The 26,254-nt window shown below is 44.2% G+C and overlaps 2 protein-coding genes, 1 long non-coding RNA gene and 2 other non-coding genes across 8 annotated transcripts; 1 reads left to right on the forward strand and 4 right to left on the reverse strand.

Moving 5' to 3' along the window:
* Positions 1 to 216: 216 nt before the first annotated feature.
* Positions 217 to 1,638, reverse strand: RASL11A (RAS like family 11 member A). Its single transcript, XM_075050412.1, has 4 exons — positions 1,430 to 1,638; positions 1,268 to 1,324; positions 1,106 to 1,185; positions 217 to 937 (listed from the first exon to the last, which is right to left on the reverse strand). Exons 1-4 carry the CDS (start codon positions 1,548 to 1,550, stop codon positions 485 to 487), a joined length of 711 nt encoding a protein of 236 aa, XP_074906513.1. The 5' UTR covers positions 1,551 to 1,638; the 3' UTR covers positions 217 to 484.
* Positions 1,639 to 8,406: 6,768 nt separating this feature from the next.
* RPL21 (ribosomal protein L21) lies at positions 8,407 to 13,394 on the reverse strand. Its single transcript, XM_075050690.1, has 6 exons — positions 13,255 to 13,394; positions 12,088 to 12,166; positions 11,419 to 11,480; positions 10,237 to 10,349; positions 9,431 to 9,581; positions 8,407 to 8,544 (listed from the first exon to the last, which is right to left on the reverse strand). Exons 2-6 carry the CDS (start codon positions 12,152 to 12,154, stop codon positions 8,455 to 8,457), a joined length of 483 nt encoding a protein of 160 aa, XP_074906791.1. The 5' UTR covers positions 12,155 to 12,166; positions 13,255 to 13,394; the 3' UTR covers positions 8,407 to 8,454.
* On the reverse strand, positions 10,043 to 10,175 carry LOC142041694 (small nucleolar RNA SNORA27). Its single transcript, XR_012653526.1, has one exon. It is a non-coding gene; the product is annotated as a small nucleolar RNA SNORA27 (small nucleolar RNA).
* LOC142041700 (small nucleolar RNA SNORD102) lies at positions 10,562 to 10,636 on the reverse strand. Its single transcript, XR_012653532.1, has one exon. It is a non-coding gene; the product is annotated as a small nucleolar RNA SNORD102 (small nucleolar RNA).
* Positions 13,387 to 25,397, forward strand: LOC142041651 (uncharacterized). 4 transcript variants are annotated; one of them, XR_012653508.1, is made up of 4 exons: positions 13,387 to 13,457; positions 13,962 to 14,952; positions 20,380 to 20,464; positions 25,254 to 25,397. It is a non-coding gene; the product is annotated as an uncharacterized LOC142041651 (long non-coding RNA). The 4 variants fall into 4 exon arrangements; XR_012653509.1 differs by having other exon boundaries at positions 13,402 to 13,433; XR_012653507.1 differs by having other exon boundaries at positions 13,433 to 13,567.
* The last annotated feature ends 857 nt before the right edge of the window (positions 25,398 to 26,254 follow it).

Here is a 26,254-nt window from a genome sequence, read left to right on the forward strand (position 1 = left end):
GCAAGTAAAACAGCAGTTGTTGAGGGAAAACAGAGATCCTGTTACAATCAGAATTCTTACAGGCTAATAAAGCTTTTTTCTTTTTTTTCTCTCCATATAAAGCTTTCCATCAAAGGCTTTCCAAGTATTTTATAATGTTACATCATCATCATTCCCATTTTACAAACAGGAAACTGAGGCCCAAGAAAGTCACCTGAGCAGAGTAAACCAGCAAATCCCAGCCCAAAACAGAAATGGAATCAAAACCTCCTGGCAAAAACCCCCTTCTCCAACTACCTCTATGTAGTTGCTATGCAGCATTTTTTTTTTTTTTTTTTTTTGTAAAAATAACCCAAGCAGTCAAACAAGAGGGAGTGGCAAGGAAATTGCAAGCTTCAACATACTTACTTCCATACTGCTGGCATTAGTACAAAAATAAAGATTTTCATTAACTAGTTTACAAAAATAAAGTCTATGGAGTCACACAGGATCTCATCGGGGGGGTTTATTTGACTTTGGAAGATAAAGCCTGTTTGAAACGTCTCTTTAGATCTTGCATGTTGGGAGACTTGGGCCGAGGGATGATGGACGACCGCCTCCTGTCCGTGCTGCCGGCGTGCTGTAGTTTGCTGACCTCCTTGCAAAGATACTGGAAAACATCGCAGACGCCTTGGGAGTCATCGCTCGTGGAGATTTCCAAGAACAGGCTGCCCAGTTCGTTTGCCAGCTGTAGTCCCTCTTTCGCCTGTACTTGCCTGGTGTGGAGGAGGTCCGCTTTGTTCCCCACGATAATGACGGGAGTCCTGGCATCTGGGTGGACCTTGCGTACGTGCTGGTAGAGAGGTCGGACTGACTGGTAGCTGCTGTAGTCCGTGATGGAGTAGACCAGGAGGAAGCCCTCTGCCCACTTCACGCAGCGGGACAGGGAGTCCAGCACCTGCACGCAGTCCTCCTGCACCTGCGGGACGACAGGGAGCACAAATTGGGCATCGGGTCGTGAAAGTACGAAGCCTGTAACATAGACAGGCACCGTTAAACAGGTCCGAAGGGAAGCCCGAGCGCCGTCTTGGGAGACTAAGCCCAGCCTGAGGCTCAAAACCTGGGAAGAACCGAAGTGTCTCCGTACCTGGACGCTCCCCGGCGTGTCCTGGATCTGCACGGCAACGTGGTCCCCGTCCAGCCGGACCAGCCGGGAGTAGAGGTTACCTGGGGAGGCAGAGAGCCGTCAGGCACCAAGGGGCGGCCCCGGGGGGGGGGGGGGGTTCCCCGCCGCTCCCCACCACCTCACCTGTGTTGGGCTCGTAGTCCCCGATGAAGCGCTTCGTCAAGAACCGCACGATCATCGCTGAAAACACAGAGGGGCCGCGTTAGGGCGGGACGGACAGGGGGAAGGGGGGACGGACAGGGGGAAGGGGGGACGGACAGACACCCCCCCCCAAGCCCCACTCACCGCTCTTGCCGACGCCGCGGGCGCCCATCACCGCCAGTCGGACCTGGGCGCCCGGCGGCCCCGGGGCGCACTCGGCGATGGGCGCCAGCAGGAAAGGCTGCGACATGCTCGGCAGGCGCATGGGAGGCTCGGCTCGGCTCGGCTCGGCTCGGCTCGGCTCGGCTCGGCTCGGCTCGGCTCGGGCTCGGCTCGGGCTCGGCTCGGCTCGGGCTCGGCTCGGGCTCGGCTCGGGCTCGGCAGCAGCCGGCCGCCAGCGGCTTTTAAAGGCTCCGGCAGCAGCGCGGTGCCGCCCCCCCCCCCCCCGCTGTACCGCCCCCAGCCCGGCCGCTCCGCCCAGCAGTTCCCCCCCGTAAAAATCTCTTCCCCCCCAACTCGGCCCTCAGTTGGACCCCTGCCCCTTCTTCTCCACCACCTTGCCCGTTCCCGCAGGGTAGCCCCCCCCCCGCCGTGGGTGCAGGCACTGGGGAGGCCGGGGGGGGGACTCGCACAACAGCCCGGGGAAGGCCATGCAAACCGCTGCCCAGGTTTTGGAGAGGGCACGGCAGCACCCTGCCCTGCGTCGCCCTCGGACGGCAGCACAAGCCCCGCTGGGTTTGGGAGGGTGCACCTCCACACCCCACGCCAGCCCCCACCACCGGCAACAGGCTCCCGCCGTACGCACCCTCCCCGCAGCGAGGGACTCGAGTCGTGAACGCAGGGAAATGATTTATTCTTTTACTTCAAGCTATTTTGTTCCCCGCACCCGGACGCATCCCTCCACAGTCAGCGTGGAAATCCCAGCTTGTGGATCAAGCAACGGCCAGCCCTGAAACCAAAGCGGTCCACGGGGCCTTGAGGTCTAGATGAGGCCCTTTGGGTTTTTAAAGCGGAGGAAAGTTTCAAAGAAAGGCGCTCCATCACCGGCTGCTGCTAAACGAGCCTCAAACCTGCAAACAGCTGTGTGGATGTTTCAGTCTCTCTGCAAACCGTTTCCCTGGCTCCTGCGAAACCGCTTCCGCAGCGCACAGCTTTGCAAGCATGTAAGTGTTTACAAGATAAATAAACCATTCAGGGGCTGCTTTATTTTTATCAGGGAGATAACACAAGCCAGCAGGAAACAACGTGGAAGCAGCCAGCAGGTTGGTACTCAAAAGGAGCGGGATGGGTCTGTGGTCTCGCAGCCCGGTGCCATGGGGGGACGGAGCCGCCATGGGAGCTGCTGGGCCCCGGCTGAAGGGCTGATGCCCTGGACACCCCCAGGCAGGCAGCGGAGCCGAACCTCGGCAGTAGCGGGGCTGTGCACCGGTGCTACACTCTGTCGCCTTCCCCCTCCATACAGCTCTCAGAAGATGCACGCAATGACAACAGGTCATGTTTTCCCTTGTTTTCCTCTTGTCCTCCCCCTTACTTTCGCCCTACATCCACGCAACAGCCCAGGTACCCGATCTGCTGTGGACCTCTTCGGACATCCACAGCCCCAGTCCCTCCAGCGATGAAAACTCAGAACAAGGGCACCAGTGTAACATCGCCAGCTCTGTTCTACCAGAGCCAAGGTGTTCCTGAGGACAGTGAACCCTCGGCACCGTAGGGACAAGGATGGGGAGGAACTGCTCCCCCCTTCCCATGGGTGCAGAGTTCATGCAGGGAGCAGAGGTACAGCTCAGGCTCTGCACCCCACCAGTGGCCAGAGGACCGGCCATCCCCAAAGCAATGTTCTGCCCTGTTTAAAGATTCTCCCCTGGTGCCCCAGAAACGTTCTACCTAATGACAATTACACACTGCTCTTTGCTGAAGGGTTACACACACTTCACAGTAAAGACCACACTAATTAATATCAGTTAAAGTAGTGCCTGCAGAAAAGCACAGTGGAGGAAGTGCTGTTGATCATTTGTGTTACTCTGATGCCTAAGAACCCTTACGGTAACATCAAGGCCACTTTTAACCTCAAAAACTGATTGTCTTTAAAATTTCTAGTTCACTTCCCATCATGCCAGTGAGCCCTTTTTCTAACAAGATTTCTCTTGTACCACTAAAAGCTTTTGGTTTCCAGAGGTTCATGCTATTGTTATCTGCTCCCATTGTCATGCAGCACCACTTGTCTTTGGCCTTGCTCACAGTGCCAACACAGGCTATTTTTATGCATTTCTTTACAAAAGAGCTATCGGAGTACATTCAGCATGCCCTTGGAAGAACGCTACCGAAATGAGTCCGAAATGAGTCCGTTCCAGGCAGATGATTCCCAGGTGCTGAGCTGTGAAAGCAGTAGTATTAAACAACCACTGCTCCCAAAACTCGAGGAGCTCCCCCTTTCTGGACAGCTGTGGAGCTCATGCTGCCTCACCTGCTGCTGAGAGCACCCCCAAAGGGCAAACTGTGATGGTCGAGCACAGAGATGACAGTGTGCAAACCCAGGTAGGAAACCCTGTGAAGGAATTAATTTCCAGGGAGCGACAGGCTGCCTCTCCATCAACACCTACTCTGGTGCAACAGGAGCAGCTCAGTAGGTTGAAGCAGTTGGGGCTCAAATTCCTCACACGTTGGGACTCTGATTAGCTGTCCCCATTTTGCAGACTAAGCGATCCCTGGGATGTACGGGCCTCAAAGCTATTCCAAGGAGCCTCTCCTTTCTCGGCTGGAGGTCCTACTTGGAAGCACCAGGCTGTACTTTCACCCACCCTGTGCAGATGGACCATGCCACCATCCCTGTGGTCTATCACTATCCCCTTTCCCACAGCACCACCACTCAGTCCCACTCACATGGAGTCCCAGGGACACCACAGGGCTGCCTGACCCACCTCCCGATTCCAAGTTCTGGTAACATTCAACAGCAGGTACTCTTGGGGGAGGTGGCTTACTCCTGTGGCTGCAGCAAGGAGGACATCCTGAGAGCCTCTGGAGCAACCTTCTCCTCTAAGAAACAAAATGCCCAGTGTTTTCCTGGGAGTTTTTGCTGATGTTGTGGAGTCAGCTAGAAGTTCCAGGCTTAAGATTGGCAGAACCATGTGAGGTAATGAGCAGCAGGCACAAAGCTTTTCCATGTGGAGGAGCAGTGGTGAGAACCTTTGCTGTGAGCTGGCATGGCTTCACCACCCTCCTATAAACTTTCAGGAGCACAAGCCCAAGTTCAAGACTGCAGTGTTCCTTAGACTCCACAATTCCTGCTGATCAATGGCTAAAGAGTTTGAAGTGGGCATGGACAAAAAGGTGATTGAGGGCCCAGGGGCCATCACCCAAAGCCTCTTCCTCCAAATAGTGGAAAATGAAATCAGCAACCTCAACCAGAGCTTTGCATTTTTCTGGGTTCCTGAGCTATATGGGTGCTGCTGATGGGATCAATGTCCCTACCCAACACTTGAGCAAGGATGGTTACAACTATGCAAATCCCAGCAGCTACAACTTGATTCTTATGCAGACCTTGGTAGCACATCCACTGAGGTAGGTGCATGGACATGAAATGCTTATGATCTGCGTCTTCCATACCACCACCCTCAGAATCACAGGGGTTGCCAGTACCTTGATCCCATGCAAGGAAGCCGTTTGCAGCAGTAGGATGCCCTCTGCACTGTGGGAGACTCTATCCACACCCCTGAGTCATGAGGTACTACCCAGACAACGATAAGCCCAGTTTAACCATATCCTTTCACCACACACCCTGAATTATGGAAGCCACTGCACCTCACAAGGACAGTGGGAGCCTGTCTGCCTGAGCTGGTATAGGGAGGATCACTTTCTCTGGCAGGTGTATGCACAGCTCTTGGCATCCTCTGGACCAGTCAGGGCACCCCAGCACAGCATCGGCGTCTGGGATGCCAGCTGTCCTTTTGATCACAAGGACCATGAACATGCTGAGTCCAGGACTGCACTGAGAAGGACAAGGGAGTGAACATCAGGACTGTTTCCGCCATCTGATAACATACAGATTACAAAAGGATGAATTGTTTGTACATCCTCATGGCAGCTGCTCACCTGCCTCTCCCCCAGGAATGGGGCTGGAGGTGTCTGCACATCCCTCACCCCCCTCAGGCATGCATGCTTCACCTTCTCCACCCTGGGGTCCTCAGCCTGCAGCCCCTTTGCACAGGCATGGTTCCTCCTCCCCCGTCCTTTCTGCCTTTTCAGTGACCTTCCTGGCCACACACAGTATTAGCACTAACACTTGCCTACACAGCCCTGGGGAAATCTCAGGCTGCAGTGCCACTGATAAGCTAAAAGAGACAAAAGCCAACAGCTAGGGAGAAGGCTTCCTTGCTTCTTCTCCAAGAGAAGACAGGAAGATTTTGGTAGGGCCTTCAGGAGGGAACCAGCTGCAATGGTTTGAGGCAGTAAAACCTGGAACAGGAGGCAGCTCAGCCCCCAACTCCTAATTAGGCTGAGTGGAACGGAGACAAAGCACTACACTGAAGTGTAACGGCTTGTGCTAATCCATAAGCACTTCACTCTCCACATGTTGTACAGGGACAGCCTGTCCACCAGCTCTGGGATAACAAAGACTCTACGCTAGAAGGGGACTGGAAAACAGGCAACACATAATACTGAACTTCTGTGAAACTGGCTTTTAAACAAGGGATTCCTGAATTTTGCTAGCTCAAGGTGTGTCCAATTATATGGGAAACCGATAGCTTTGCAGATTTCACAAGGGTTCTCCACAATTCAAAGTATCACGGAATGAAACAAAATTCAACTGCCACAGTGTGGAGCGGACACACCTAACCTGTAGCTGGCACGCATGCTGCAAGCTTTTGCTCGCTACGCACAGCCTCAGAACAGGAGCGCAGAGAAGCAGTTACAGCTAATGGGTCTAGTGTGTAAAACCCCTTCCAGGGAGAGCTGAAGGGGAGAGGAACTTGCAACTCCAAACACCATAGGAAATGTGTGTCCTCCGCCCAGAGGGACAGAAAGGCTGAACTGCCCAAAATCACTCTCCTTCCCTCCCAAATCTTCTGCAAGTTCTGCATACACCTAGAACTACTCTCTTCTATAAAGAAGGATGCATTTCAATTCAGACAGTAGTTTCATGACTGAAGATGTCCTGACAGGCAGTTTCTTCAGCAACTTTTCTCAATTCACAGATCTCCCTCTTTTGTCAGGACTGTGCAAAAACAGGGCAGCTGAACACATGGGAAGCGAACTTCAACAACAGATACAGAGATCTGCAAATATCTGGGCTGTGCTTCTGCAAACCTGAGATTACCAGGAAAACCACCACTGCACTGAGAGCAACTAATAGGTAGTGTCTATAAACACAAGACGGGTTAAACCTTAATTTGTCCTGTTTTCAAAAAAAACCACCCCAACCCCAAAAAGCTATTCTCTTCCTGTACAAACCCAGTTCAGTCATTTCTGGGAATCCTGACCAAGGAAAGCATTCCCTCCTTCTCCTCCCAGCCCACACACAGCTTCCAAATATGCATTTAAGAGCATTTACTGTTGGCATAGTGACCTTAAAAACACCAAGACTAAATAAATTGAAAATTGTTGAATGCACAGCACCTCTGGAAGCACAGCTCTTAAATAAGACCCACTGCGTGCTGTTTAGTCTTATTATTCCAAATTGTTGAAAATAAATTCAAGTTTAGAACTACCCACCACTTATAGTTACTGTTAACCATTTCATCACGATGCTACAGCTAATCCACTTGAATCTTGGCAGATAAGTACAAGACATAGAACCAAAATAACTTACACAAGCATGCCTAAAAAAATTTAAAATACCATCACCAAAGATTGTACCCAGTAAAACCTCCCATGTAACTCCTTCAGATGCAAAGCCCAATGGAAAACAAGACTTATCTCATGAGTCAAATACCCATTTATCCTTTAATTTATAAGCAATCTGTACACAGTTTCAACGCTTCTGCTTAAGGCACTTCAGAATTAAGGGAAAAAGCAAACATCATCTCTCCATTTCTTACTCCCAAGCCTATTAGCTGTCCTACAACTGACTATACAATAATTTTCAACAGTCAATACCTACAAATTGCTTGAGATCACTCCCTTCCCTAGTATTTTACTCTCTCTAAACATAGACATTATGTTTAGACACTATTAGTTTTACATCACTTACTTGAGGTAGCTAAGCAATGCCTTACATCACACTTAGAAAGGCAGATTATTTATCCGTATCTATAACAAAGTTAAGCTTAAGTTTATGCATGTTCAAAGCTAACTAAGCAGGTTACCTTCAGCAGTTTCTTTAGCAAGCTTCACACCATTTCAAACAAAGCTCACAAACCCAGCACCGGTTAGTAAGTAGTCAGCAAAGATGTTCTTACATTCAAGAAACCCTGGGCAGGTAGCAGTGGGCTTTTGTGAAGTATCAATAAAATCAGTGGGATGAGAGGAATGCATTACAGCATCCAGGTAGATGCTTAGATTCAACAGACACACAACAAACATACAAAATGCAAGTGTTCAGCTATGCCAGCCAATTCAAATGATAAAAATCAAATTACAAAGGCTGGCAGTTTTGGAATTAAAACTTTGTTTCTAAACTACTACTACTTCCTAAAAATGGTTATTGGCCTGGGGCTGTTCCAAAAATCCTTTTGCAGGTTACAATGACAAAAGACCAAAATCTGCCCACAGCCATTTCTCAAGAGGCTGCTTTCAAAAACTGTTTCCACAATTCTTTGGTATTAATCTGAGGCCCCTTAGCCAAAAGCTTGTTATCAATGAGATCTGAACCCCATTATCTCTCTTCCCACACGAAAATTAAACCTGAAAGTGACACTGTACAATTCTTGGTACATGCTCTTAGTTTGCTGCTGAAATATTCCATGTCCTCTCATATTACCTTATGATCATCACTAAGCACTAGCAAATTTCAGTGTTCCCTGAATTTATGGTCTATATAAAATGACTAAACTGATCAACAAAAGCTGCAGATTATTTAAGTGACCAAACACCATGCAAGGCAAGTTAAATAAACAAATTTCAATAAAATAAAAGTTTTCTAAAGCATCTGTTCCAAAAAACCAAAGGAATCGGCCACAATCACATACACTTGTCCAAAACCAGATCTTTAATTTATTTTTTTTAAACATGCATTATGCCATGAATTCATAGGGAATTGGCTCCAGCAGCTCTGGATCCTTTCCATTAGTTCTCACAAAGTGTGCTTCTCTGGGTGGAGCAGGCTGTAAACAGGAAAAAAAGAAAAAAGAAAAAAAAAGAAAACTCATGGCACTAAAACTCAAAAGCAACCTTACAGAAAATTCATTTTGGCAACCATTTTTAACACATTATTATATAAACATTACATTAATTTTACTGTTCCTAGTCTCTTCAAAATTTGATTCAAAGAATAGCAGTAAGAAAACGATCTGCTAGAAAGTGTGCTTGATTTTCATTGCTGAATGAAAAAACACAACATTTTACCCTCTGCAATTTACTAATCCAAATTATCATGAAGTGACATACCCTAGGGTTCCAGAAGCAGCAGCCATTATCTCCTCTCTAAAGTCTATTTATCAATTCTTTTTATAAAGGGTTACAACAGAAACTGTCACAGCTAAATTCAACTAAACCAAAGACAACACTGATCTTAGAAATCAGCCAGAGCTTCTGCTGCAGATCAGCAACAGAACAGGAAGCATCCGTCCCTTTGTTCACAGCCAAGGTGACAACTTCCATTCAGGAACAGTGCAGTTCTGTTCAAGCACCAAATGTATCAGACAGCTCAGGTGCAGGCACACTGATGCTGCCACTCTACTCAAAAAAAAAAAAAAAAAAAAAAAAGCAGCAACCTGACACAAAAGGATTGCAAACCCAAGTGAGGGTGGTGGCATCAGACACCTCCAACACAATCTGGCAAAGACGTGGATTTTTCAGAATGCTGTAAACAGCTTCATTCATGTGGGGTGGGATTTTTTGGTTTTGTTTTTCAAAGACAGACAGAAAGAGCTCAGTTTACAGCATAACACTGTTGTTTTGGAAGAAAACATTTTACTGAACTGGTTTGGTTCTAGCTGGTTTTTTTGGTGAACTGAATCAACAATGTGTCAACTACAATAAAAATATTACCTGACGTTTCAGTTGAACCCAAATGCCTTTTTCTTTTGCTTCCTTTTTCTTCTTTTCATTCTCCTTCACACGCTGCAGAAAGCTGTCTCTGCTCTTGGAATGTTTAATATGCTCAATACGCACATTAATTCTCTTGGCAAGAATCTTGCCCCTAAGAAAGAAAATCAGTTTTTAATCTACTGCACTTGAAAAAAAGGCTACTTCAAAGCTAGTTTTATGGCCCTTACATGAGTAACTCCATAAGCTCAATCACATATAAGTTTTCTTTAAGGGGCAGTCAGTCAAAATACACTGCTGCAGATGCAAATCAGATATAACTTATATAACTGAAATCTTATTAATATATAACGATGTGCTGACAATTTTGGATTAAGATTGCGGAGAACGCATAATTTTAACCTTGTAACATACAAGCAAAGAATTGTATTACCACTGTACTCCAGTCCAGTTCCTGGAAAAAAGCCCAACTTGTCCTTCTCTGACTGAACTGTATAAAATCCAGCTGGATACAGCTACAAATTAATATTTAAAAAGGGCTTCAGTACCAATGTAAAAGTTGGCTGAAAATCCCCATTAGGTAATGTCGCTTTAAGTGCTGCTCAGGAAAATAAAAACTGTTTCCTCTGACAGGATCCAAGTCAAACGACCATCATTTGCTTGGGTTATAAAAAGGATATACACTTTACCCACCTTGAATGACCAATCAAGACAATAACTGTCTAACTGGCAAAGTGAAAGGAGGGTGCAATTACAGAGATCAACTTTCCCAAATACAAAGTTTCAATACATGGAATTTCATTACTTACTTAACCTGCTTGTTAACAATAATGCCCACGGCGTGCTGAGTAACATTATATACCCTTCCAGTCTTGCCATGGTAACACTTGTGGGGCATACCTTTTTGAACAGTACCCATACCCTGTTAAGAGGTAAAACAAGAATAAAGTGTAAACTTTAACTTGGGGGAAGGGGAAGCAACATCAAGGTATTCTCTTTCAGAAGCTGTTTAAAGTACACATTTCAAATTACTTGAGATTGATTTAAAAATACTCCTATTTTATTCATACATTAGGATTTATAACCACACATTTTGTATCTGGACACTACCAAATTTGATATGACAATTCTGGTTGCTTTCAGTGTCGGTGAAATGATTGATCACTTTGCTTTCAGCAAGCAATCACAGGAGACAATCATCATCAAGCTCCAGTGTGTCAAGAAGTGTTAATTCTGAACAGTGTAGTTCGAGTCAAACAACAAACAAGCAAATTACACACCATCTTCTGTGTGATTGTTACAAAAACCCTGCATTTCAAGTGAAACTAAAGGATTCAATGAAATAGGAACTTAATTTTGAAAGTAGTTGATTTTAAAGGACAAGTTCTAGAAAATACCAAGTGATGGGAAATGCTGCTTCACTTTCCCCCCCCGTACAATATATATAATGTATCCTTACATTTACTTCTTGGTTTCTAGTTTTAATGCGGCTTCGCAATCACCATCCCTGTACACATTTATTTTAAGTATAGTCCTACCATGATACAGAGACAGAGACATAACTATCAGCTACACCACCATAAACTATGGCTCTTCTGAATAGCGGGTGCAAGTCAGGCAAAACAGAACAACTACTAAAATGACAGCGGGGATTCCTATGAAAGTAGTGCTAGCAGGCACCATACAGCAACCCAAGTATTAGATCTGGCATCTTTCACTCACTTTTTTCAGCTGAACACACAGGAACGAAGCACAGTTAAATATATTATTTTTGTACATATATGTAAAAACCCACATAAACCAGCATGTGACACTGAAGCATTACTATTGGCTCAGTAGCATCGCCATTCCAGTACTGCTTCAAAAGTGAGCAGTGGGTATTTGCACTGACACACACAAGCCAAGTAACAAAAAAGACTACCTCAAGAAACTGGATACCGAAAAGGATTACACTGCTTTAGCTTTTAATTATGTAACATCATAGAAAGTACCTTGATATCAACTATATCACCCTTCTTGTAGATGCGCATATAGGTAGCCAGAGGGACAACTCCTGTTAAGAAATACAAGTTTGTATATTTATGAAGCCCACAATTTCACACACAAAATGGGGTGGGGACACAGATTATGCATTTGATAAAGTTTTTTTTAAATACCTCAAATTTAAATTCAATTTCAAAAACACAAAACTGAGAATCAAACTATCTTTTTTTTAAAGCTGTAATTACCTCTTCACACACTCCCAGTTTTAAGAAAATCCAGCTAACTCAGGAAAAATTACAGCTTTAATCTCGTTCCTAATGCAGAAGTTGAAAAGGCATTAAACTATTTACTACTTCATCGTGAACACAGCTGTTACCACTGTTTGTTGCTAAGAGGCAAACAGCTACATTTTAAGTAACTGTTGAAATATTTTCTTCATCTTCAAATTAATTTTCAAGCACTGACAGAATTAGCAGTTATTACTGTCAAGCAATCAGAATACCAATGCATAAGCCGTAAGAACCGAGAGTTTACCTGCACATCATTCTACAGTTTTTAGCCCAAGTTGTCAGAAATCCTTTGACACAAACCATTGTTTTATAGATGATACTTAGGGACTGTTGACATCCAACAGCTCAGTAACTTAACAAAGTGTTCTTACTGTAAGGTACACTCACCATGCTTGCGGAACGGCCTTGAGAACATATAACGGGTACCCCTCCTCTTTCCCTTTGTGTTCGTCATTTTGGCGGATTACTGTAAAAAGGAATGCAAATTATTCAGAGCTACTAGTTCATTCACTAGAAGTTTGACTGATGGCATTTTCAGACACTTCAGAAAAATCAAGTCTTTGAGCCTATTTAGAATGACACCGCTTCCAAATTGCTGGGTCAATTCGAGCACGTTATTAGCTCAGACATTCATAGAAAGCAGTATTTATAGGACCACAGGGTAACTGAGATTAGAATGGATGCTATCGAGTCACCTAGCTCAAACTCCTGCTTAAAACAAGGTCTACTATGAGATCAGACCAGGTTGCTCAGGGCTTTCTCCAGTCAGGTCTTGAAACCCTTCAAGGATGGAGACAGACTACTGCACAGCCTCCCTGGGCAGCCTGTTTGGAGGCCTAGCTGTTCCCAGGACAAAAACCTGGGATTTTTCCGTGCCCCTTACGTGCAGTCTGAGCTTCTCATTTTTACTTAAGCAGCTGTCTCGTGCTCCTGCCGCGTCTCCCTGTCAAGCACCAAAATCCGTCTTCTTGAACATGGCGCTGTTAGGTGCCCCCCAAAAACACCTCTGCTCCAGGTCGACTATGCCCAGTTCCCTCAACCCCTCCTCACAAGGCACCCAAAAGACAAGACCTCCACTACCAGATTTATCACCCGCTGCCGCACCTTACACAAGGCGCACACACCCCGCAGGCCGACGGGGGACGCCATCCACCGGGTCCGTTAGCGAAGCCGGAGCCCCCGCCGCACCCTGCGGTCCCCATCCCCGGGCCTACCCCGGGGAGCTGCCCCAGCCGCCCGGCCTGCGCGGGGCCGCTCCCCAACCCCCGACATCCCGCCGGCGGCCGCGGGGCTAACCGGGCCCGCCGACTCGGCGGAGACCCACTCCTCCACACCTGCACCCGCCGCTGGCCTCGGCGGCCCCCCTCCATCCTTCCTCCCCTCCATCCCTCAGCAGCCTCCCGGCCCGGCGCCACGCACCGCGGCCTACAGGCCGCGGCCTCCTCGCTCCCTCAGTCTCCCGCCCCAGCAAGGCCCTGCCGCCCCTAGCCGGAGCCGGCGGCCACCGGCCTCCCCCGCCCGCCTTCCCGCCGCCACCCGGAGCCGCGGAAGCACCTGAGACCGGCAAGCGGGGCTGGGCGAGCCTCCCCGTGCGTGCCTACAAAATGGCGGCCGGGGACGAAAAGAGAGAGGCGGGGCCGCGGCCGCACTTAACAGCGGGGCCTTGGCGGGGCTGCCCGCGCCGCGCCTGAGAGAAAGTCCCGCGGAGGCGCCTGCTCGCCCGCCTGCGTGAGGTAAATCTCCGGAAGGAAGCCCTGGTACGCCGATTCTGAGAAATAACGACGGAACTACGCCGGCAGAAGTTTGAGCTTTTCGCTACGGGAGGGACAAATGCCGGGTTTTTTTCATGGCTGTGCCGTGAGAGAGGGTTAGGAGAGGTTTGACAGCGGGGGTGGCGGGGAAGCGGGAAAACGAGGCAGGCCTCCGTCAGGGATCCTGAGGAGGGAGTTCTGTGGTGGAGTGGCTGGCCCGCCGTCCATAAGGAATTATGTTTGTTGATGTAAAATATAAGCAGCCAAGAAGTTGTCTTACGTCATTAAGGAATTGCACCGAAATTTAAATTTGCGGTAGTGTGAGCCTTCCGATACTGTGTGTCAGTCACGGCTGCCTGACTGGAGATCCAGGTAATCCTGGGCAGGAAGGCATGGTGGGAGAAGCAAACCAACAGCAGACGCAAAGAGGCTGCTCAGGTTTGGGGTTTCTTAGTATTGTAATGGGGTTTCTTCTTATTATAATGCCATAATTTCCAATTTCTGTGGCAGATGTTTCTACAAAGATAAATAACGTACGGATTCTCAACGAGGAGCCTTTATGTGGCCACAGGTTGCATCAGCTGCGTGGTGCCTGAAAATGAAGCGGACTGGTGAGCCGCTTCCAGAGCTGACGGCGTGACTCATTGTGTTTGTGCACCGTCAGTATTAGAGCAGACAGGAATCATCATGGGAAGCTGATTGCAGGCAGGAGTGAGTCAAAAGAGGGCCTCCTTCCCCTGAGCTAAACGTGCAGGGACAGTTCAAAACTTGTCTCAGCGAGAAGTTGCCCTACTGCAGGACTTTTTGTTTTGAATGAAGGAAGCACTTATTTAATTTAGGGGAGGCATGATTACTTAAAGCGGCATATAAAAACATAGTTGATCCTCTGACTAACTTCACAGTTATTCTAATGTTGTCTTGCAAAACTTAAGCCCTTTCTGTCATCATTTTAAAGCTAGTTTAATATTTGTGGATCACAAGAATGGATATGGAGGATTAAATACACTATCAGGTTCTGCCTGCGAAGCTAGCTGACGGGGCATGTTATGACAGACAGAGGCCCTGTCTCCACACGAAATCTCTTGGAGTAAAGTGTTATATTTAGAAAAAACGTGTCTGTACTCCAGCTCTGCACCCTGAAAAATCTAGAGCTTAGAGCACCTGATATCTACACAGAGAAAAACTGTATATTTTAATATGCATTCAGCCTAGCTACCATGAAACTTTTCCAAGCGTAAAGATAGTTATGAGCCTGAACAGCTCTTAGGTGAGGAAGCATATTGGCAACAGATAGAGAGATTTCAGGGAGGGTATCAAGCAAAGTAAAGATGGGCAGCCAAATCCTAAAAGGCATTATTGAATAAAGGAAGATAGGCATTTTCAGTGATCCGAACACCTTACTCTTGCCAGTGATTTACATAGAGGGCAAATCTCAACATCGAGCAGGAAAGAATGGGGAAGAAACTCCACATGTTGAAACTCATGTCCACATACAGAGCATGTAAGTGTAATCCATAAGGGAGCAGTAACTGTGAACTTAATTGAACTCTGCTTTATTTAGAGCCAAGTAAGACATCAGGATTTGCTACTTTTTTTTTTTTCCTGAATAAATTGCATGAGAGGTTTATTTGAAATTTCAGTAATGTTTTTATTCATAAAATTTACCTTGATTAGCATATTCCCAGGATCCTTCTTTAGCTCCACATTTCAAAGAAACAATCATGTTTCACAGCTTGTCTCCATTGAATCATTCACTGAGCATGCTGTCTGGGTCTGATCCAGAAGTCCATCAGTCCATCCTATCTACCAACATTTGATACATGGTTTCCCAAAATTGTGGCCTACCGAGCACTTAAAAGACTGCAGAGCCTTTGTATGTTGCTCACAGAAGGATTTCTTAATAATGGCTGTCTCCAGCAGACAAAGGTGCGCAGGTTGTGGGGTGAGTTCTGGCCTGGAAATGAGCTAGCAGCCAAGCAGATGTGGGGGAGACCTGCAGCCTTACATTTCAGACTGCAGGTGCTCCCCTTACTGCCCTGCCTCCTGCCCTCAGAAACCCAGCCTAAACTGCTCTTCCTTGATCAAACTGCAGTTGTAGGATCCAGATTCCAACTTCTCCTAGGCTATAGAGCAAACACCACATATGGCTCTGCTTCAGAAACAGTACATCCCCAAGAGCGGGGTAAGCGCAAGTGGCAACACCGAGCTTAACGTGAAGATCTAAAACCCTATGAAGGTCCCAGGCTGGTGCTCCACCCGTTAATGTACTCTGGAAATCTCACTACACCATGGTAGACTGTGTTTCCCTCCTACTCTCCCTGCTTGGAGGTAGAGCAAGACAGGGAAAGCAGCTTCAATGGGAACCAATTCAAAAGTTGCTGGGGAAAGGAGCTTGAAAGGGAGGGCTCATTAGAAGTCAGAGGAGTGGGGACTAGATAAACATCACTTTGTTTTCCAGAGTGGAATCTACCCTGCCAAAAAATACCCATTTCCAGTCCCCAAGCTCCCATTGTCAGGATTCTGATATCTTCTCTGGGAGAGCCCCATTTTGTTTCTGACACTTCTCTGCAGCATCTGTCTGGATAACAGCTCTCTCTAAAGAATAAATGTGCTATGATGATTCTGCACATGGGGTTGTCAGGAATCCTTCACTGAAATTTTAATGCACAGTGGGATCTGGCTCACTCCTATGCTCAGAGGACCAAGTGATACACACAGAGATCTCAAGTGTGACATTCCATTTGTGTTAGGTTATTCAGCAGGGCTGTGGAAGGAATTTAAATTAATGAGAGTCTGTAAAGGGCTTTGAGGTGAAAAATGAAAAATATTCCCCTTCAATAGGGTCTAGGTCTCCTGTGTCTCACATAATGCATTCATTACTTGAAAAAAAAGATAGCTGATTATGGCTGGAGCAAGATTTTAACAGAAATAACTGAGAATAGGTGTTGAACAAAGAGGACTGAAACCTGCAGTTCCTCTTGTGATGATGCTGCAAAACCAAGAGTCTAAACTGAAAATTAAAATGGTGAAGTTAATTGGTTACCCCATGGCAGGCTCCCATCCATAGAAATGCAGGATCTACCCTGCACTTCTGATCAAAAAGTTACTGACCAGTCATCTGTGTCACCTCTTAAGTTTACCCTGTTGTTCCATTGTTCACTCTTTCCAAAAGGATCATGTTATGTGGCATCTCAGAATCATGCTTCTGGCCCCTTTCATGGTCTCTTTAGCTCCCCAATGATTCTAGCTCTAACAACCTTTTTATTTCTGGTATTCAGTTCAACTCCTCATCCACAAAACCCATGCTGTAAATCTAAGCCTGAGCCTAGTTTCATGGGAGTTAATAAAATTTGGGTCTGAGCAACCAATCACCTTCCAAAAATGACTGTACAAACTCCTTGGATGGGCTCACTGTGGAATCACAAAAGTGCCAGTACAGGTGGCTGTACTGAGCTGCATTGCCAGTGAGGCGTTCCATGGAGGGAGGAGTGGAAAATAATGACAGCGTGCCCTTGAGAGAAATGAAAAGGCAAAAACGGTACAGACCAAGAATTGTGATGGGGCCCAGCATGTCACACACATGGGTGAAAGTTTTTATTACGCTAATGTTACTTACACATTAATTGCTAAACTAGATGCAGATAGATTGATACTGAACCTAAACAAATGGCCTTTTTTCCATCATTATCTTGAATGCCACATAAAATCTGAAATACTGAACAAGTTCTGTCATTCAACTGCTTATTTGAGTAACATGGCATTCTACTTGTATATGTGCATCAGTGAATACTGCATTACTGAGCATACAGAAATCATCAGGAACTTCCAAGGAAGCTGTTGTGTAACTGTGACCAGTTTCTCACCAGTACCAAATAATATAATCCATTTATCAAACTTCATTTCAAAGGCAATTAATGTCCCTTTCCTCCTTTACTAATGGAGTGGCTTCTCAGGAAACTGGTTTCATTAATGCAGCATTTTCTCAAACTCCTTGTGTTACTACTTTTTTGAGGTCACCTGTCTGTACATAACCTCCCCTGAGTCCAACCCATCTAGCCAGGAACAAGCAACTCCTCATATTGTCAGCATCAGCCTCACTGTATATTTAGTTGTTTTGACTAAAGGTGATTAGCCACTCGTTGGCTGACACAGCTGGTAATTACAGACACTTTTTCCTCCTCTGTCATGAGGGAACTGAGCTGCTGCCAGCAGTAAATCTGCATAATGTGGAGATTTTTGTGGGGCTTTTCTTTTGATAACGTATTGAATATAAGTATAGAATTAATATTAAAATATATTTAAAAAAATCTGATCTTTCACAATCTCCCTTAAGCCCTTTGCTAACCCTCTTGGGAGCTATTAACTACAGTTTAAGAAATAACTGGCTTAATGATTACGAACATACTATTTTCTCTTCATTTGTTTATGTCTGATCTTATGTGTACTTCTAGCTGGAAGAACAACAATGCTTGCCCTTTTTCTGTAATTATTTACACAGAAGAATATCCCCTCTACACCTTCATTTTACTAAGCTAAATAATCCAGGCTCTTGGAGCCTCCAGGCACATAGCATGCTCTGTCCATTTGCTCCCATTCCCACACATGTCTCTTGAGTATCAGTGATCAGATTTGTACACAACAGTCCCAGTTAGCTTACTTACCATGCACCAATTATTTCTGAGATACTTCTGCTATTACTGAAGATGATCACAATCCATGAAACATGAAGCTGAATTTTTTGCTGGCTGTAAATGTTTCAGTGCTTGTCCTTAACCTGCTAGCTGGGAACTAGGAGACAAGTTTTTAATCTAACACTCATGCAACGGCCTCTCAGTGATTTCAGTGGCACAAAGTCAGTTCGTATATACTGATGATTTTGCTCAGGCAAAACTTTCAGGGTCTTCAAAGAATCTTTGTCTGTGAGGAATAAACAGGACAGAATTGGCCTTTAATCACCTTAAAATAGATTGGCCAAAACAAAACAAATATACTGTAGGAAAAACTGCAGACGGGTGGAGGCCAGACTTAGTTGACCTTTTCCTTATCTGATTTCTAGCATGTGACCATTTTATTCACTATAAAGTATAATTTTAACAGAAGCTCAACCTATGCCAATTGGTTTTTCAAGACAGGCTTAACTTTGGAGGGCAAAGAGATTTAGCTTTAAGTAGATTTGAATATGACCTTTGCTGCTGAAATGTAATACCTGATGTAAAGCATATATAAGAACAGTTTATTGTAATGGCACACTGAGTTTGAACTGATGAAATCTCACTGAAACTATATTACAAAACAATTTTTTTGGTGCTAATTCTCAGGTGAGTTTGAGCCTAATTGTTGGGAGCGGTCAAATCACTGGAGGGCAGGGCTGCTATTGAGAGGGACTGAGACAGGCTGGAGAAATGGGCTGACAGGAACCTTGAAGTTCAGGACAGGCAAACACAAAGTCCTGTGCTTGGGTTGAAATAACTCCATGCAACAGGACAGGCTGAGGGCTGGCTGTAATGAAAGGGGCTTTGCTGAAAAGGACCTGAGGGTCCTGGTGGACGACAGCAATATGCCCTTGCCACAAAGTCAACTACATCCAGGACTGTATTAGGAAGAGGTTAGCCAGCAGGACAAGGGATTCTTCCTCTCCATTTGGCACTTGCGAGACCACATCTGGAGTATGCATCCTGTCCTGGGCTCCCCAGGACACAAAAGACATGGACATACTGAAGCAAGCCCAGTGGAGGGCCACCAAGATGGTCATGGGGCTGAAGCCCAGGGACTTCTTCTAGGAGAAGCAGCTGAAAGAGCTGAGTTTGCTCAACTGGCAGAGGAGAAGGAAATCTTTATATCTCTCTTCTGCTCTCTCATGGGAGCGTGCAGAGAAGATGGAGACAGACACCTCTAAAGGGTGCACAGTAGAAGGACAAGAGGCAATGGACAGAAGTTAGAACATGGGAAATTTCTGACTCAAGATAATGAAAACATTTTTAATGTAAAGGTGGTCAAAAACTCAACCAGGCTGCTCAGAGAGATGGTGGAGTTCACATCCTTGGAGCTATTTAGAACTCAACACGGCACCGAGCAACCTGATCTAGCTGGACCTGCTTTGAGCAGGGGATTGGACCGAAGACCTCCACAGGTGCCAGAGATTGTTTTGAGTCTACGGTGATTCAAACTTCTCAACATCAGGTGCTGTAGTTTAAAAAGGCAGCATGCCTGATGGATACAACAGCATAAAGTAAAAATGTGGGTGGAATCATTCCCTATTCTATAAATAGTTTATGGCATTGTATTAGCATATTGGCATCTGAGGTAGCCATTTGCATTTCTCGTTAATTGTTCTAATCAGAGCCATTAACATAATTGTTTTTAATTGCTTATGAAATAGCAAAGAACCTTGCTGGAAGGAAAGGGCTATATAAAATACTGCTAGTTTTATTTCAAGTAAAGGAATGTTTTCTACTTAGTATTAGCTGAATTCCAGTAAGCACAAATTTAAATTTATCTTCAAACTATGCCAAATTAAATTTGTTTTTCTGTATAAATACATAAAGACAAAGTAGAATGTTTATGATTTTAATAGTGCTACAAAATGCTCTTTTTAATAATGCATGAAGTAACCAGAGTTATTGCAACCTCAAGCACTGAGCAGATTGTAACAAACTTTCAGTGAACATTATTGTCTTACTCTAGTTCTGCATATCTTCTGGATGCTAAAAGAAAATCCTATCCTGCCTTCATAGCTTCCTCTTGAAGGAAAAGGCAGGCAGAATCAAATACAGAAACTACAGGAGTAAAAAGCACACTGTTCTCTGCATTAAAGCACTTCTCATGTGATTATAATTCCAATTATATATTCTCTCCTAGGTGCTTTAGCAGAGTTTGAATTTGTGGTCAGAAAATGTCAGCCTTCACTGAGTGATTTGGTTTTTTGCAGGCCAGCCTCCTTTCCAGCTTCTGCAGTCTTACACATGCCAGTATCTTAAATGATGAACATGAGACAGAACCCATGACATCACAAGGTACAGATGCATTAAAATAGTTGTATTTTTAAAAAATACATGTGCTTTTATTTTCACCCTGTTTTGAACATTTTCAGTCCTGCCATCACATTTTTCAGTTTTCTAGCCTATTGAGCCGTAAACTTGTTATAATAAACAAAAGGTGAATTTCTGAAGTAATCCTCATCACCTGAACCCAGGAACTGTGGTTACAAGGGAACTATCATATATCACAAGGCTTGCAATAAAATAATGAGAGTTGGCTACGCTCTGACAACCCCTGTCAGTGAGACAACAACAGCTGCTCTGAACAAACACTACAGCCAGAAAAGAACAAATTAATGGTCAGTCAAGGAGAAGTGAAATGGAGAATTAACAAAAGATAAAACTTGACCGAGGTACAACCAACCAAGGATAAACTAGACCAACTTTTCATACGTATAGTAGGAATAATAGTGCATATTTATGGAGCAGGGTCATTGTTAAGGATCAATTCATTAATATTTGTGAAATGCTGTGGAGTCCTTCATGGAATATGCAAAATAGTAATGTGAGCTAATTAGCATATGTGCTGCTCCATGGCAGCCGCAGCTTATCCAAGGGAGAGAGGCAGTGCAGGTGAAGGGGCAAAACAAACACAGGGCAAATGGCAAGAAGAAGTGCTGCAGGAGGAGAAGAGGAAATTAAATCACAGGGGAAATGAAAGGAGGAAATGAGGCTGTACGGGACAAAGAGGTGATGCCTGGGTTACTGCAGTATAAAGACACAGGGCACAAATCCATATGGAATGGAGCTTTATTAGTTCTGTTGCTCATGCAATAACTTGTGGTTGGTTGGTTGTTTTCAGTTGTTGGGTTTGGGGTTTTTTTGGTTTGGGTTTTTTGTTTGTTTGTTTGTTTGTTTTTCCAGAAAAAACTAAGTATAACCAGAGAAAAACAAGTATAACCAGATGGAAGTATTTAACTGACCATCTGCAAGTACAGAGGTGAACTGTGGGTCTTCGAGAGTATAAATCTTCCAAGAGAAGAAATAAAAATCATTCTACTTCTGTATTACTGACAGAGAGCATTGTTTAAGAACTGATTGCAACATGCATTTGAACAATAGCTTTAAATCAGCAGAAGCACAAAATATTGCTCACTGTGACATATGTTTCAATTAAAACAAAAATAATTAACCACCCATTAGTGTCAGGAAAAACACAGGCTATTAACAGTAAATGCTCTTTAGCAATTTTATTATCTCCACAAAGCTCTTTCCAGTATTTTTTCTACCCCTTATTGATAATTTTTTCCACTGCGTAGCTATCTGCATGGCGTTTTACATATTCCTCCTCAGCTTCCTTTATATCTTGGTACTGTAGAGAACTGATTAGTGGGGGGGGACTGTAATAATACAAAGACTCTTTACCTGGAGGCTGCCTGTTGTCATATTGTACATCACTGTTGTTATTACATGACGGCTAATCCTGCTTTTGGAGAACTGGTGCGAAGATCACAAAAATACTACCTTGCTGACTGCAGCAGAAAGCTTTGCTTGGTATTCTGGTAGAGAACACTGAGAATGAAGAAGCGTCTTGCACTTCTCACCTCTGGTAATGGATTTTCCATTTTTCCAGTGTTAGAGCACTGTCACTGACTCCTGAGGTTTTCATCTCAGGAGAAACTGGAGTTACTGAGACACTGGTTTCCCTAGTGCCTGTGTCAAAGATCAAAGCCATTAATTTTTAAGAAAAGTTTCTATTATTGGAAGTATTTCATTACAATATTAAACCCCTTATTTCTAAATAAACTTATGGCCCTATTTCTCTAAAAGATTCTGTTCAGAACAACATCAAAAAGCACAGTTATTGTTTTTGTGCCTGGTTCACGTCCTTTCATATCGAGATCACCAAGACCCAAACTATACACATTTTTCTTGCAGAATACAATGACATCTTTCAAAAGAGTTACCATTTTATAAATGGACTCTTTTTCTAAGAACTGTAACTGTATTTTCAGTTAGAATTCCACCTGCTTTTAGGAGTCTAAAGACTTAAACAGTGGTAACAGTTTAGAAATGTCCTGTTATTTTCAACACAATTAAATTCTTATATTTTACAGTCTTATTGGACCTTTCCTTTAACCAATGTATATTTTAAGTGCTATTGGTAGGAATTTGTATTCAGTTTAGTAGCAAAAAATTTTTTATTTTCTCTTTTAACTTTTCAGATGCTGGTAATCCTTTGTGTAATAACAGGTTAATTGTTTGCCAGCTATATATATATGGCAAGATTCCCAGTATCAGCTGAGCTGTGAAAATGGAAGTATCAAAATATCCCCATGTGTGAACACTGCAAGAAACAAATATTACTCTCTGCTTAAAACAAAAACAAAAAACACAAACCAACAAAACCCAACACCCTTACTGAGGAAAGCTTTGGTCTTCCGAAATGAGTGCACAGGAAAAATCATAATCAACAAATTTTACCCTGTCAGAGAACTCTCACCTAATTTATTCTGTTTACAGATTTGGTCTAATAATATTATTTCTCACACCTCTTTGTAAAATATTCTGAGATTTACTGATGAAAAGTGCTAAGGAATAAAATAATATTTATCTATTGTACAATTGTAATATCATGATTTTTATAATTTGTATAGTTTTCTGTGATAATGTCTTGCTTATGATTACAACTAAGACTGAATTTTTTTTCTTTGGAACCTACTAATAAAATGTATCACTTGTTTAACAACTTGTTCAGATCCTCCCATATCCAGTTAGTCTACCACCACCCCCTGTCATGGCTCCCAGAGAGCATGTACAACTGTTATGAAAATAGTTGTATTTTCTGGAAATGTATCCTCATCATAATTTACAAAGATTAATCTACTAATATAGATGTTTAACTACCTGTCAGTCAGTACAAGATGGTTTGATATAACATGACTTTCCAAATATATTTCCTGTTTGTCTCTTCTGTTCCCAAGAAGGATCCAATTTCACTCACATAGTGCGTTAAGATTCCACTTCTATATAATCTGATGCAGCTTCAGGTTTTCTTGGAATTACGAAATACAAGTTGGGGAAAATTTCTTTTATGTCTTACTCTCTATTACCTCATAGCATGAATCCTGCAACACCCACTGCCCACAGAAGTGCATTTCCATAGTAAGGCTGGTTAATATATCATGAGAATGGTGGATGACCTTCACTGGGCTATGTGTCAATAAAAATACAGATGGTGAATTCAGATGGTTTTCTTGCAAGTAACCCACCCCCCCCCCCCCCGCTATTATGTCTGGATCCAAATTTAAGAGTTTCCAGAACAAGTAAAGAGGTATATATGCGCAAAGCAACCTGTTCTGACCTCAGATCTGACTCTGCTATGAGCAGAAGGTTGGACTAGAGATCACCAGAGGTCCGTCCAACCTGAATTATCCTATGGTCCTATTATGCTATGATCTTGTAGCCGTACTGTATACTAGTCCAACAACAGATGTGATATGTCTGCATTCAGATACTGCAGCAATAGTCTGACTAGTTGGTGGTTTGACTGGTTAGTGGAGGGGTAAATAGATTCATGGGACCAATTCTCTTGTCAAGCAACATTAATAAAAACCTGACATGCCCCAGACTCAGCAAACCCATCTGTAGTCACAGATAGATGATACAGGCACAAACATACCTGTACCATGCCTACTCTTCAATTTCTAAAGCCAACCTACCCACACACCCCAGAGTAAGCTGGGTGCCTGCCAAACCACAAGATTATGAAACAAGGAGAGGCACAAGAAGAGCAGCAGCAGTTCACACTTGTTATATTTTCTCTTTGCTCCTCTGTGTCTCTTGGTGCCTCTGCACATTTGGAGTATAAGTTCTTCAGAAGATAGAATGGGGTTTTCTCTTAATGTTTTACGTAGTGACTAAGGAGGCAAAGTGCTCTGGTCTCTGACTTGAGTTTCTAGGTGTTATGGTAATTCAAATACTATGTAATAACAACAACTGCATGCTCTGAGGGACTTTCATGGCAGGTAATTAATTCTATCTGTTCAACTACTGTACTTCTGTAAGAAAAGCATCTATTCTTTAGCCAAAGCCTTTAGGAGATACTGGATGTGCCATGTCTCTTGGCAGCATATTCCAACCATTAATGTCCTCCGCTGTTAAAAAATGTGCATAATTTCTAATTTCAATTTGTTTGATTTCAGTTTCTAGGTATTTTTCTTGTTATGCCCCTCACTATGCAAGATTAAAGATCACTGTAGCCACCTTCCAGTCTTTTTTTTGATAAGCCAAACAGATTGTGCTCTTTAAGTCTCTCCATGCAAAGAATTTCCTCCAGCCTCAAATAATTTCTCAGAATTCTTTTGACAACAAGGACACCAGAGGCTAACACAGTATTACCAAAAAAATCTCACCTAATGCTATCTGTGGAAGGAAAACAATGTCTCTTCCTACTTGCCACATCCCTGGTTATATAGTCAAGGATTCCATTATTTGCTTCTACCATAGCATTAGACTGGAAATTAATTTTTGCTGTCCTGGCCACTGTCAACTCTTAATTTCTTTTCAGTCACTGCTCTCCACATCACAGTCCCTCATCTCTGCAGACATAACCTGCTCACTGTATTTTCAAGTAACTCTACTTATGCCTATACTGAAACACAATGTATCTGAATGGGATGAATTTACCAAACAATACAGATTTTATGATAACCCCAACCTGAATTTAATTTCCCATTTAGCCACTCTTTTTGTTTTCACAGCACATCAGTTTTGCTTTCTCACTGCTGAAAATACCAATACATCTTTTCGGTTTTCTCCATAGTAGGATCCTTGTGCTCTCCTGCCAGCTTTCCTGAGCAACTTTACCCTTCGGAACTGCTGTTCAGTGGATCCCACCTACCAGTTTCCTGAATAAACTGGTCTGTTCCCCTAAAGCCAGGGGCTGTAGTCTGCTGCTCTCCTTCCTCAGGCCCCACAGGATCACGAACTCCTTAGTCACTACAGCCCAGGCTTTGATAACCAAGCCATTGATTACCACATCCCCCAGTTCTTAACTGTTAGTGAAGAGCAGATCCAGCTGCAAATCACCCCTGGTTGCCCCAGCCAGTATCAAGAAGTTATCCTCGATGCCCTTCAGAACTCTCCTCAACTGCTTGCATTCTGAGGTGTTGTGCCTGTAGCAGATGTCAGGCAGGCTGAAGTTCCCCCCAAACCCAGGGTCTGTGATCAAGAGACTTCCTTGTTCCTATTTAAAGTTCTCCTCAGCGGGTTGGCTGGCCAGTTGGCAAAGATGCTCTTGTCGCATTTTGTCAGGTGGATCTTGTCTCTCCCCAGTGATACAAGATATGACTGATATCTTTTCCTAAGCAGGGTTAGTTACCATACTGATCTATATGCATTGCAGTGACTCTAACTGCTTTCAAAGCTCTGTCTCCTCAAGCGTACACAAACACATGCACAATCCTGGTCTACCCACTCTGTTTTTCCTTAGCTGGTCAAATATCTGGCATACTTAATTTTTGAATAATTCCCATCACCTCAAGGGGCTCACTTGTGATAATTTCCAATTCTCTTACTCGTTTCCTCATATTTTACCTCATTTTAATGGTCAATAGCACAGAAAGTCTTTCTGTATTTCCCCTTGTTCTATGCGGCATGAGTTCAGTTTGCTCATACCACAGCACCTCACTTAACATGGCATTTTAGAAAAAAAATCAGTCTCTCTGTATGTTACTAATTTAGCATCTTCCCAGCTCCCGTGCTTAGTCTCCAGCCACGATTAGCCCACACCTGTCAGATGCAGGCCAGCATAGCCATACATCC

This window comes from Buteo buteo, chromosome 18, assembly GCF_964188355.1.
Source record: "Buteo buteo chromosome 18, bButBut1.hap1.1, whole genome shotgun sequence".
NCBI lineage: Eukaryota > Metazoa > Chordata > Aves > Accipitriformes > Accipitridae > Buteo > Buteo buteo.